Genomic DNA, 14,169 nt, shown 5'->3' on the forward strand with positions numbered 1-14,169 from the left:
GTAAAGATACAAAGGAAGGAAGAGGCGTAAGCCTTGCAGCTATCTGGGGGCAGGGATCCCAGGCAGGGAGTACAAGTACAAAGGCCCTGAGGCAGGAGCATGCTTAATATGTTAAAACAAAAACACAGGCTAGTGTGGCTGGAGGAGTTTGCGTAAAGAAAGAGAGGAAATAAAAGATGAAGTCAGGGAAATAATAGATATATTAGTGCTCTCCGGAGAAAGAAGAGATGATGTCGTCACGTTGACACCAAAGGCTGGAAATTCAGGCAAAATTTCTGTGTTGCAGTCAGGAGGCAGAATTCCTCGTTCTTTGGGAAACCTTCATCTTTACTCTTAAGACCTTCAACTGATTGGATGAGACCCATCCACATTATGCAGGGTAATCTGCTGTACTTAAAGTCAACTGACTTTAAGAGGTGCTAATCACCTCTAAAAGATAAATTTACAGCAGCATTTAGACTAGTGTTTGCCCAAATAATTGGGTACCATCATGTAACCAAGTTGACACATAAAATTAATCATCACAATAGGAGTCCAGATCAAAAAAGGCTTTGAACATTATTGTGAGAACTTTCTGATAACTGAGAGAGATAGGAAGCCGTTGGAGAGTTTTGAGTGGAGAAAGGCCATGATCTGTTTTAAAGTGGTCACTTTGGCTGCTGTGGTGACCACAGATTGTGAGGGGGTAGGATGCCTATTAGGATACTATTGCAATTCAGGTAACAGATTATGGCACCTTGGACTGGGGTCAGAGCAGTCGGCAGGGTGGGGGTGCTCAGATATTTTGAAGATGCACCATACAGGTTTTGTTTTTTACAAATTGGATTTGGGATGTGAGAGGAGTCAGTGATGATTCCAGGGTTTTTGGCCTCTGTAATTGGAAGATTTACCGAGATGGGCAAGGCTGTGGGAGGAGCAAAGTTGGAGGAAAGATCAGGGATTTGATTTGGATCTTAAATTTGAGATGTGTGTTAGACATTTAAAAAGTTGTCAGATAATCAGATATAAAAGTCTGAGATTCAATAGAGAGGTCTGACCTGGAGATATGAAATTGAGAGTTGTCACTATGTAGTCAGTACATTTAAATTTAGATTAAGCCATGAAACTGGGTGAGACCACCATGGCAAAGGTACAAGGACTGAGCCCACAGTTTAAGGTTGGGGAAATTAGGAGAAAAACTTGGGGATATTTATTCCCTCTATAACTGCAATTCCTTTCCCTCCCCTAACCTGCCTGTTGAAGTAAATCATGACACCTTAGCTGGACTGAAGAGGAATCTCGCCGAGTTCCATGTCCTCCTAGCAAGACTGCCCCTTTTTCCCTTACAAAACTCTACATCAGCACTACAAAGTACCTAAGAGACCTGTTCCTGGAAGAAGGCTACAGTTTAAACTGATTATCCACCTTCCCTTAAGAGACCGTTGGGACTATTCCGTCATATCTTACATCCTTGTTTACCTCAGTCTCCACATTCAAGACTCTTAATACCTTGCATTAGTTTATTATTAGGTTTAGCTGTTGATAACAGTAACTTAAACCATATGAAACTTTATTCTCTATCACTTAAAAGTCTGAATAGGTGGTATAGGACTGATAAGACTCCCCACAAGGTATAGAATCTTGCTTCTTTCTGTCTTGTTGCTGTGTTACACATGGCCTTGATGGCATGGCATGGAGAGTTTTACTCTTATTTTCCAAGTTTTAATTTGCCAATTATGCTGTGATTTATACAACTTTTACAAAACGTAATAAAATGACTTCCTTAAGAAACTCATTTGCTTTTCATATCGCCACTGTGGTGTTGGGCTGTGTTATGTACCCCCAACAGAATGTATAACCCAGATTGGGCCAACTAGGGTGATGATGTTTTAATATCCCCATGTGGGTTTCAGAATTGTTAATGCCCTACGTGTCCACACCTAGTTTTGAGGGCAGCTTGGAAACATAGTCTTTATTCTAGGTGGCCAGGTGTGCAGCAAAAATTCAGATTCTTCTACCACAGAAGCAAGGATGAATGAATATTGGAGGACAGCCAGCTGTTTCTACCATTTCCCACTATCTATCCCAAACTCTTAGCTCTTCCCCATCTAAATCCTACCAGGCTACCTTTTGGAACTGACAATGTGTCGTTGGCCAAATCTGTGTCCTCAGTCTTTACTCTGAATGACTCCTTTACCTTCGTAGTCTAACTTGAATCTAGTTGTTTCTTAAGGAAACTGCTTCCTCCTGGCCCTCTCAGTTGGAGGCTGTTTTCCTCCCAGACTCCTATGTGTCCGAGGGCCTTGTTTCTCATCATTGTGTTTGGACAATTGAGTCTCTTTCCCCTTTCCCTCTAAAATCCCCTAGTCCCTGTGAAACAACTCGTACTGGATTAAACCATTCTCTCCCCTGCCATTTTGCAGTCATCTGCAGATCTCTTTGCTGTTTTTCCTCATTCAAAGAATATTTTAGCATCTGGCAGACTGTCTCCACCACTATTTTTGTCATAATTCTCAGTGATTTAACATCCACAAATCAATCCATTCCATTCCTTGACCTCTCAGTTCCTTAACCTGGGCCACCCACCTTTCACACTGTTAACTTCCCTCATCATTACCAATATCTACACTCTCTCCCAAAAACCCTTTTTAAATATCCTGATGTCTATATATCTCCACTTGTTTTTCTCTAGTTTACTTCCTTTAGAATCTTTTTTTTTTTGTGGAGGATTGGCCCTGAGCTAACATCTCTTGCCAATCTTCCTCTTTTTTTTTTCCCTCCCCAAAGCCCCAGTACATAGTTGTATATCCTAGTTGTAAGTCGTTCTAGTTCTTCTATGTGAGATGCTGCCACAGCATGGCTTGATGAGTGGTGTATAGGTCCGTGCCTAGAATCGGAACTGGTGGACACTGAGCCACTAAGTGGAGCACGCAAACTTAACCACTTGGCCATGGGGTGTGCCCCTACTTCCTTTAGAATCTTAATGCTGACAATTCGTCAGACTTCAGTAGGAACTCTAGGCCATTGAAGCTACCACCATTTCATGTTCTGCTGGGTAGTCTCAACTTATCCCATGGCTTTGAATATGATCTTTGTGCTGACAACCCTCAAACTGATATCTCATTGATATCTCCAGCTTCAACCTCTCCCTTTACTCCAGACTTGTATATCCAATTTCTTCTTGAATTTTCCATTCAAGTGTCTAATAGGCATCTTCAACCTAACATGTTCAAAACATGATTTTTATATCATTCATTCCAACCTGCTTCTCTCTCAGTCAAAGGCAACTCCATTGTACCTTTTTTTTTTTTGAGGAAGATTAGCCCTGAGCTAACTACTGCCAATCCTCCTCTTTTTGCTGAGGAAGACTGGCCCCAAGCTAGCATCCATGCCCATCTTCCTCTACTTTATACATGGGATGCCTACCACAGCATGGCTTTTGCCAAGCGTTGCCATGTCTGCACCCGGGATCCGAACCGGCGAACCCCAGGCCATCGAGAAGTGGAACGTGTCAACTTAACTGCTGTGCCACCAGGCCGCCCCCTCCATTCTGCCTTTTGACCCTTCTTTCTCTTAAACCCAATTGATCAACAAATCCCCTGGAATCTTCTTTCAAAATGTATTCAGAGTATGACCAATTCATATCATTTGTACCACTATTGCTTTCCTCATCCAAGCCACTTTCATCTCTCTTCCGGATCCTTGAAATCCTAACTGACTCCCCTGCTTCCAGTCTTTCTCATTCTTGCTCTGTTTTTTCCATCCACACTGACACTTTTAAAATGTAAGTCAGGTCATATCACTCCTTTGCTCATAACCCTCCATTGGCTCCTCTGTTCATTCAGAAGAAAATTGATGCTTTTATTATGATTTTCCAAGCCCCTCTGTGATCTGTGTCCCCCTCCTCTTGCCCAGTTTCCTGCCACTGACTTCCCTCACTCTGTCTTAGCTGTGCTGACCTTCGTGATCTGACTCAGCCGTAAGAGCACTGCTGACTGCTGTGTTTACAAGGACCCGAAGGGGTGAGTGTGGGAGCAGGAGATCAGCGCTGTGGCTACTGCAGTAACTGAGGCAGGGGGTGATGGTGGCTTTGGACTGTGACGGAGGTGCTGAGAAGTGGCCAGATTTGGAGCATATTTTGGTAGTTGGACTGTCATGTTTTGCTGGCCCATTTTTTCTTCTTAAGCCCCATAAATATTGACCCACACTGGACCAAAGACAACTCATAAATGATTTAAAGTAGCAAAGGCATAGTTGCTCCTGTCTGCTCCCTATATAAAGTTGTCAAATAGATAAGTTGTCTATACTCTAGAAATTTCTGTTATCCACTTCTGCCCTCCCCCAATACTACTGACTAGTCAGATCCTTGGTGACCAGTGACTTGGGATAGATAAAAATCGCCTCAGTGCAGCGATCAGGCAGCACTGCACTTCCCCGATTTGGCTGTGCTCTAATACTATTTCCTTGTTCCTCTGTTCAGTCTCCATCAGAATACACATATCCTTCGTGCAGAGGATCTCAGCTAAATAGGATGTTTGAGGAAGGTCTTTCTGAGCAAGGGAGAGTCTTCCCAATGTTTGGATGCTAGCCTTCCTCTTTCTCTGATTCCTTGGCACCATGTTTCTGAATGGTTGCATATTCCTTTCTCATAAAAACCATATTGCCTTTACTGTTGATAGGGGATTATGATTTCTTTTGGTGAGGAATTTTTCCTAATTATTATGGATTTCAGCAGTTTGGGGTATTTTGATGTAGGATACATCATTCTTTTACCAAAGAGTTTAAGTTTCTGATTGTAACTGTATGTTCAGATTTTATATCTATTTTCATGTCTACTGTGTTGTCATTTCTAGAAGCAACAATTTATCTGCTTTTATTCTTTTAAAATCCTTATAAGCTGGGTGGATTTGAATTATTCTGAAAAAGCAGCATTTTGTAAAGATTTTTGCTCTTTTTTCCCCCCTCTAATTGGAGGGGGTCTGATAGAAAGGAGGAAGGAATTTGGAGAAAGGTGCTGAAACTCCTAAGGACCAAAAAGTGAGCCTTGGAAGTGTACCTAGGAGAGACTATTTGTGCTCTGGCTGCTATACATAGTTTCATGCTTTTGAAGTTGGACAGGAATCTCCCTGAGTGAGCTGGAAGAGAGAGAAGTTTTCTAACCTGGGTTGCATACTGACCGACCGTAAAACTTCAGATTTTTTTCTTTGGTCTAAACAATTTTTACCACTGCAGTCTAGCAAATTTATGAGTAGAATAAGTGAAAAAGGTACTTTGAACTACAGCTATGTTTAGCACCTTGTTGATCTCAAAGTCTTCCTGCATTTGGGGGAATGAGAAATTATCTAAGGGAGGTCTACGGAATTCTTATCTACACCCAGCACCTCCTTTGATGTAGTTAGCAGTAATTATCTACTTGTTGAAGAGGATTTTTTCCTGTTAACTGCACTTTCATTTCATTTATTTTTTCTTTTTAGGTTAGTGAGATTACTCGGAAAGAATCCTGTAACTGTAAATTGGGCTCAGACAATTTAGCATTTTCTTGATTTGTGGATTTGATGGTGTGGTTATTTGGGGGAGTGTTACTTTTCTTTTCCCATATTTTTATTTGGCAATTAAATTGATTTTTATGTAACTTTTGTATTTGTTACCTCTTCCTTAAGTAACTCATTTTTCACATTGCCACTGTGGCAACCATAACAGTTGGGCAGTGTATCCACCTTCAATAGACTCTAAACCTCAGATTGGAACACTAGCTTGATGATGTTGTAATGTTCCCATGTGGGTTCCAGATTTAAGGCCCTTAAAAATGTATTTTAGCCCGCGATCAGACCTTGGAAATTTATTCTAATGTATATCCATTCAACAGGACCAACACTGATCTGTCATCAAGGGGTGTCCAGTTTACAGAATCTTTTCATTTGGCCTCATTCCAGCCTTTGGAAGTTATTTACCTGACTAGATTTCGTGGTCTTCTGCACTTGTAGGGCTGTTTCAGGCAGGTGTTAGAGGACCTCTGGAGTCCAACCTAAGCCTCCAATCGCCCCTTGGTGGGGTTGGCACACTGACTAGTTTTCTTCCTTTTCCCATGTATTTGATGCCAGCAGGATTAAAGGTGTTTTAGTGTCCTTGAGGTGCTAAGATGTTTTGTTTGCTTTTATCTTTTTGTGTATATGTGTTTGTTTTTAATGCAGATTTTACGTTTTCCTCCTAACTTTTATATTTACAGTGAATACAATCAAGTGGCATTTTAAAATTTTGCTGGAAAGTGAAGACATGAGACTGAAGATATCTCTTTTAAAAGAACCAAAGCATATCCTTTTAATACTTATAAACCTTATTATGATCATCTTACTATAGTATTGTTAAAAGTTTTACTTTGTGTTCTACTTGCGCAATGGATTTTTTTAAAATTTCTTTAATGATAGTTTAGTTAAATTGTTTTTGAAATATTTGAGATCGTGTGCTGCAGGCAAGTCTTCAAAGCAAACTGTTTGCTCTAAATCTTACTTTTAAATTCTTATTGACATTTTTCTTACTCTACTTAAGTACTGTACTTAAGTACATAAAAAACGTTTTTGTTTAGTCTAGTAGGATCTTAAAGAGAAGCTTTTTTTAAAACCAAAAGATTTCTTTGCTGAGTGAACTAGTACATTTGCACTGTTTTGCTTTCTGTTGCTCATACTGATGATAAAGTGGAGGACAAGCTGGGGAAATCTGAGCAGTCAGACCTTTATTATTTCACTTGGGAAGGTGGCAATTATAAATAGTTGTTTGAATGCATGACCCTATATTTTGTCAGCAAGAATTCCCAATTATATATCAGGAAGATATGATAGGCCCCTCTACCTTCATTCTTAGTTCTTTCGACCAGTGCTTCTAAAAGCATCACCTGAGGACGTTATTGTAGGGCTGCGATGGGGTAAGTACAGAAATTGAAAGTAAGAGGTGAGAAATTTTTGTAGCAATTTGACATTATCACAGCATTCAAAGATCATTTTCCTAGTAATTTATTTTTATTTTATCTTACAAAATGTTGATCTGCAACAGATTTGAAATAAAGAAATACGTTTCCTTTATCAGAGATAGAAAAGCACTATTTTAGACTTTTGACCAAATTTTTTGAATTTATATTATTTTGTCTGCTTATTTTACCTTTTGAGTGAAGATATAATTCCTTTTATTTCTCCTTAAGTCATCTTTACTCTCTTTTCAAAGTGTGCCCTCGAGTTCATGCCATGTACATTCCTGCAGGTTGTGACTGTGTCCATTGTCTGCTTTTACCTTTTCAAGCTGAAGAGTAACAGTTTTTTTACACCTTCTTAATCTGACACTCCTCTCATTTCTCCCATAATTTTAGTTGACCTGTTAGTTTGAAGATATGTCACGAACACCTGATGTGTACTCACAGCAATTTATATAAGGATAAGCTTAATGGTTTTTGTTTGGGGATTTGTCTGTGTGTGTTTTCTCCCTTTCTAAGGGTTTTACCTAACATTGTTTAGGTTGCAGCAATTGCATCAGAGCGAGTTTTCAGTAATGGGGTGGTGATGTCCAGGTCCTTTTGTTTACGTCACATTTGGAGTTCTAAGGATTCCAGGGCCACTTTATTATCTATTTGTGCAGATTCTTTTTTTTTTTTTAAAGATTTTATTTTTTTCTTTTTCTCCCCAAAGCCCTCCGGTACATAGTTGTGTATTCTTCGTTGTGGGTTCTTCTAGTTGTGGCATGTGGGACGCTGCCTCAGCGTGGTCTGATGAGCAGTGCCATGTCCGCGCCCAGGATTCGAACCAACGAAACACTGGGCCGCCTGCAGCGGAGTGCGCGAACTTAACCACTCGGCCACGGGGCCAGCCCCTATTTGTGCAGATTCTTAAGATCTTCCTACAATTTCTTTTTTACCTTTTTGGTTATTTGCTTAATGTATCATATTTTGAAGTGTTAAAAATATCTTAGAGCATCCCAGAATAATTATGGCACATTGTCTTTCTTTTTCCTTCGGGTTTATTGATTGCTCAGATAAGCCAATAAAAAGCGTAGATGAGAAGAGGAGGAAGTAAAAAGATTATACAATAACAAGAGAACAAGCATCCCAGTCAGGAATCATCTGATCATATAGATATCCAGATGTAAGCAAGAGAAAACGTCCCTTGTAAGTGACAAACTGAAATACCTTCTCTAGATACACAGTTCTGCTAGGGTAAGTAGCTTGTTCCTGTACTTGAGCACCTCAATTTATAGAAATCCTCCTGATAAATCAGAAAATGGCTTAAATAAAGTAAGAATTTTAGGTTTCATCTCTTATCCAGCACTATGCACCTTGTAGGTGCAGTGAATTATAGTTGAATTATTTCCTGAATTTAGTGTCAAAAAGTTTGGTAAGATTTTAGTTACAGCAGTTAAGCTGTAGGTTTTTCCTAGGTAAATTGTTATTTATTTTTTTTGTGAGGAAGATTGGCTCTGAGCTAACATCTGTTGCCAGTCGTCCTCTTTTTGCTTGAAGAAGATTGTCCCTGAGCTCACATCTTGCCAGTCTCCCTCTATTTTGCACATGAGATGCTGCTGCATCATGGCTTGGTGAGTGATGTAGGTCCACGCCTGGGATCCGAACCCACGAATCCCAAGCTGCTGAAGGAGAGTGCACAACCTTAACCACTATGCCACTGGGCCGGCCTCGGTAAATTGTTATTATAATGTATAACTTAAGCAGATGTTTTACTGTTAGAGTTCAGTCTTCTTTTAACACTTGGTTCTTTAAAACTCATCAAAATAATACATGCTTATTCTAATAACTTAAATCATACAGATTTTTATAAATAAAAAAGTGTTGTTCTCTTTTCTCCCCAACCAGTTTAGTGTAGATTCTTCATACCTTTTGATCTGTTAGATGTTTTTGTGTATCTTTTGGCCTTGTTTATGCAATATTTTGTAACACAGTTTTTAAATATTCATGTAGTCGAATCTTTGCTTTTTTCTCTTTTGGCATCTAGATTTTCTTATCTTGCTTTCCATTCTTCTTACAATTGTTTTGATAGATGCTTATTTTCCTTTATGTGGAAAAAATGTTAAAGTCATAAAATGAAAAATACATTTAGAAGCTTGAAATGTTTGACCCCATTTTATAAGCTTCTTATAATCTGCATGTGCAAATTATGTTATTTATTAAGATTTAAAACTTGTGTGTTTTATGTCTCCTTAACGTGGTGACACATCAAGAACTGGTAAGCTGTGTGGGCTGGACTACTGCTGAAGAACTGTATTCCTGTAGTGATGACCATCAGATAGTGAAGTGGAGCTTGTTAACCAGTGAGACGACTCAAATAGTCAAGCTTCCTGATGAGATCTACCCGATAGATCTGCATTGGTTTCCAAAAAGTTTAGGCATAAAGAAACAAACTCAAGCAGAAAACTTCGTTCTCACAAGTTCTGATGGTAAGTTTTAATAAATGTTATATGCTCATCGATGTATTTAAAAGACATAATGTATTAGTATGGTGCTATAGTGGTTAAGATTTGGCACTCTCACCATGTGGCCCAGGTTCATGTCCCAGTTAGGGAACCACACTACCTGTCTGTCGGTTGTCATACTTCAGTGGCTGTGTGTTGCTGTGTTGCTGAAAGCTCTGTCACTGGTATTTCAAATACCAGCGGGGTCACCCGTGGTGGACAGGTTTCAGTGGAGCTTCCAGACTGAGACAGACTAGGAAAAAGGACCTGACCACCCACTTCTGGAAAACTGGCCATGAAAACCCTATGAATAGCAGCAGAGCATGTCTGATACAGCACTGGAAGATGAGAGGATGGCGCAGAGAGACTGGGCAGGATTCCACTCTGCTGTGCACGGGGGCGCTAGGAGTTGGAATCAACTTGAGGGCACTAACAACAACAACAACAACAACAACAACATATTAGTATGACTTATGCTTTGAGTTGTTTTACAAAACTGATATTTGTGCATCTGCCTACTTTCATACACACGTGTTATCCATTTTCTATGTAGTCAGTTGGTTTGTGTATAGGCTATAAAACTATTTTCATGGAAGAAAGTGAATTAAACTGGTGTATACTGGGATTGAATCTGACCTTTTGGCTTTACTTTTTCTGTGCTCTCAAGTTAACTTTATAACGTAACCACACTAAAAAAATAGGGACACAACCCATGTTCATTTATTAAGCTTTCTGTTAAATATAATCTTTATTGTCTAGTACATGTTAATTTCCACTTACTGAGTTGGAGACCTATTTAATTTGATTATATTTTTATTATCGATGAATAAAAAGCATGATTTTTTTTTTTTTTGGTGAGGAAGATTTTCCCTCAGCTAACATCTCTGCCAGTCTTCCTCTATTTTATATGTGGGATACCGCCACAGCATGGTTTCATGAGCAGTGTGCAGGTCTGCACCCAGGATCTGAACCTGTGAACCCTGGGCCACCAAAGTGGAGCACGAGAACTTAACCACTACACCACTGGGTTGGCTCCCATGATTTTTCTACTTTTTAAGGGAATATTTTTATTTTCTTAGAAATAACTTGAACTGTTTTCTTCTGTATTACACTTTACCTACTGTGTCAATTAAGAGTACATTCATCAAAAGTAAGAGAAACTTACTTGGCTAACCTATGTGCAGATAGTTGTTTGGTTCACCTCGCTCCAGGGGTTGATGATCACACACAGCTGCATCAGGCCTGTTCTCACCATCTGTTGGATAGGCTCTCCCCACCAGGTGAGCATGATGGCAGCCAGCAGCCCAAGTCTCACCCTACTAGAAAAGAAATGTTAGCAGAGAGAGTGTGCTTCTTTCTTAGTATCTTTTGCAGGCAAGTTGCAGAGAAGGTCCTAGAGAAGCTTGGTTCACAAGCCCATCACTGAGTGAATCACTTTAGTCAAGGGAATGGGACGCTGATTGACTGAGCATGGCAGCCCTCAGGGCACCGTGGAAAGGGAAAGAGAAGAGGACTTTTGTGACCAGAGCAGGGAAGGGATGTTATGGCAAACAGTCACATCAGATTCCACTTCTTTTACAGACATAACTCATGGTAGTTGTTTTTTTAACCTCTTTTTCTGAGTCTTGATTAAATGTGATATTGTGTGAAAGTACTTGCAATAGTGCTTGTTGCTAAGACGGACTCTGAACCACAGCTAGAATTTAGTTTACCTCACATGATAAAATGAAGGGTTGACTTTTTTGAGGGGGCGAGCGTTGTTTGATTTATTTTGTTTTAATCTGAATTATTCTTTTTTTTTCAGTTATTTTATTGAGGTCATAATGGTTTATAAGATTCTGTAATTTCAGGTGTACGTTATTATATATCAGTTTCTGTATAGACTGCATCATATTCACCCCCAATAGTCTGGTTTTTATCTGTCACCATCCATATGTGCCCCTTTATCCCTTGCACCCTCCCCCACCCCCTTCCCCTCTGGTAACTGCTAAGCTATTCTCCTTATCCATGTGTTCATCTCCCACAGATATTGAAATCCCACAGATATGAAATTTCACAGATAGTGAAATCATGTAGTATTTGTCTTTGTATGGCTTATTTCACTTAACATCATACCCTCAAGGTCCATCTATTTTGCTGCCAATGGGACAATTTTGTCTTTTTTTATGGCTGAGTAGTATTCCATTGTGTATGTGTACCACATCTTCTTTATCCAGTCATCAGTCAGTGGGCACTTGGTTTGCTTCCACGTCTTGGCTGTTGTGAATAATGCTGCAGTGAGCAGAGGAGTACACAAATCTCTTTGAATTGTTGATTTCAAGTTCTTTGGATAAATACCCAGTAGTGGGATGGCTGGGTCATATGGTATTTCTATTTCTAATTTTTTGAGGAATCTCAATACAGTGTTCCACAGTGGCTGCACCAGTTTGCATTCCCACCAGCAGTGAATGAGGGTTCCCTTTTCTCCACACCCTCTCCAATATTTGTTATTTTTTGTCTTGGTGATTATAGCCATTCTAACGTGCATAAGGTGATATCTAAGTATAGTTTTGATTTGCATTTCCCTGATGATTAGTGATGTTGGACATCTTTTCATGTGCCTCTTGGCCATCTGTATATCTTCTTTGGGAAAATGTCTGTTCACATCCTCTGCCCACTTTTTGATCGGGTTGTTTGTTTTTTTGTGGTTCACTTGTGTGAGTTCTTTATGTATTATGGAGATTAACCCCTTCTCGGATATATGATTTACAAATATTTTCTCCCAGTTGGTAGGTTGTCTTTTCATTTTGATCTTGGTTACCTTTGCCTTGCAGAAGCTCTTTAGTTTGATGAAGTCCCACTTGTTTATTTTTACTTTGGTTTCCCTTGTCTGAGTAGACATGGTATTCAAAAAGATCCTTTTAAGACTCATGTCAAAGAGTGTATTGCGTATATTTTCTTCCAGAAGTTTTATGGTTTCAGGTCTTACCTTCAAGTCTTTGGTCCATTTTGAGTCTAATTTTGTGCATGAGGAAAGGTAATGGTCTACTTTCATTCTTTTGCATGTGGCTGTCCAGTTTTCCCAGCACCATTTATTAAAGAGGCTTTCCTTTCTCTATTGTATGTTCTTGGCTCCTTTGTTGAAGATTAGCTGTCCATAGATGTGTGATTTTATTTCCGGGTTTTCAATTCTGTTCCATAGATCTGTGTGCCTGTTTTTGTACCAGTACCATGCCGTTTTGATTACTATAACTTTGTAATATATTTTGAAGTCAGGGATTGCGATGCCACTAACTTTGTTCTTGTTTCTCAGGATTGCTTTGGCTATTTGGGGTCTTGTGTTGCCCCATATGAATTTTAAGATTCTTTGTTCTATTTCTGTGAAGAATGTCATTGGGATTCTGATTGGGATTGCATTGAATCTGTAGGTTGCTTTAGGTAGCCTGGATATTTTAACTCTGTTTATTCTTCCAGGCCATGTACATGTAATATCTTTTCATTTCTTTATGTCATTATTATTTCTTTCAATAATGTCTTATAGTTTTCTTTGTATAGGTCTTCTACCTCCTTGGTTATATTTATTCCTAGATATTTTATTCTTTTCATTGCAATTATAAATGGGATTGTATTCTTGAGTTCTTGTTCTGTTAGTTCGTTATTAGAGTATAGAAATGCCACTGATTTTTGTAAGTTGACTTTGTACCCTGCAACTTTGGTGTAGTTGTTGATTATTTCTAGTAGTTTTCCAATGGATTCTTTAGCGTTTTCTATACATAAGATCATGTTGTCTGCAAACAGCGAGAATTTCACTTCTTCCTTGCCTATTTGGATTCCTTTTATTTCTTTTTCTTGCCTAATTGCTCTGGCCAAAACCTCTAGTACTGTGTTGCATAAGAGTGGTGAGAGTGGGCAGCCTTGTCTTGTTCCTGTTCTCAGAGGGATGGCTTTCAGTTTTTCCCCATTGAGTATGATGTTGACTGTGGGTTTGTCATATGTGGCCTTAATCATGTTGAGGTACTTTCCTTCTATACCCATTTTATTGAGTTTTTATCATGAATAGATATTGGAGATGTTGAATATCCCTGTGTCCCTGCTATGAATCCCACTTGATCATGGTGTATCATCTTTTCATGTATTGCTGATAGAAAATATCGGTTTGCCAATATTTTTTTGAGAAGTTTTTCATCTGTGTTCATCGTTGATACTGGTCTGTAATTTTCCTTCTTTGTGTTGTCCTTGCCTGGCTTTGATATCAGGGTGATGTTGGCCGCATAGAATGTGTTAGGAATATTTTCGTCTTCCTCAATTTTTGGAGGAATAGTTTGACAAGAGTAGATAATAAATCTTCTTTGAATGTTTGGTAGAATTCTCTAGAGAAGCCATCTGGTCCTGGACTTTTATTTTTGGGGAGTTTTTTGATTACTGTTTAATCTCTTTAGTTGTGATTGGCCTATTCAGATTCTCTATTTCTTCTTGATTCAGTTTTGCTAGGTTGTAAGAATTTAAGAATCTATCTATTTCTTCTAGATTGTCCAGTGTGTTGGCATATAGTTTTTCATAATATTCTCTTTTGTTATTTTCTATTTCTGTGTTATCTGTTGTAATTTATCCTCTTTCATTTCTTTTTATTTATTTGAGCCTGCTCTCTTTTTTTCTTAGTGAGTCTGGCTAAGGTTTTGTCAATTTTGTTTATCTTCTCATAAAACCAGCTCGTTGTTTCATTGACCCTTTCTACAGTCTTTTTTGTTTCAATTTCATTTATTCCTG

General features: G+C 39.0%; 1 protein-coding gene across 21 annotated transcripts in view; it reads left to right on the forward strand.

The window, feature by feature from the left end:
* The window catches only part of IFT80 (intraflagellar transport 80), a 139,968-nt gene that overhangs the window by 7,280 nt on the left and 118,519 nt on the right, over positions 1 to 14,169 (forward strand). For 6 of the 21 annotated variants that reach the window (XM_070582984.1, XM_070582988.1, XM_070583003.1 and 3 more), the window contains 2 exons: positions 6,206 to 6,289; positions 9,187 to 9,408. In XM_070582984.1, the coding sequence (XP_070439085.1) occupies positions 6,206 to 6,289; positions 9,187 to 9,408 (306 nt within the window). Of the gene's footprint in view, positions 1 to 6,205; positions 6,290 to 7,181; positions 7,277 to 7,995; positions 8,177 to 9,185; positions 9,409 to 14,169 lie in introns of all 21 variants that reach the window. The other 15 variants (XM_070582997.1, XM_070582994.1, XM_070583001.1 and 12 more) reach the window with 6 other exon arrangements.

Source organism: Equus przewalskii, chromosome 18 (genome assembly GCF_037783145.1).
Source record: "Equus przewalskii isolate Varuska chromosome 18, EquPr2, whole genome shotgun sequence".
Taxonomy (NCBI): domain Eukaryota; kingdom Metazoa; phylum Chordata; class Mammalia; order Perissodactyla; family Equidae; genus Equus; species Equus przewalskii.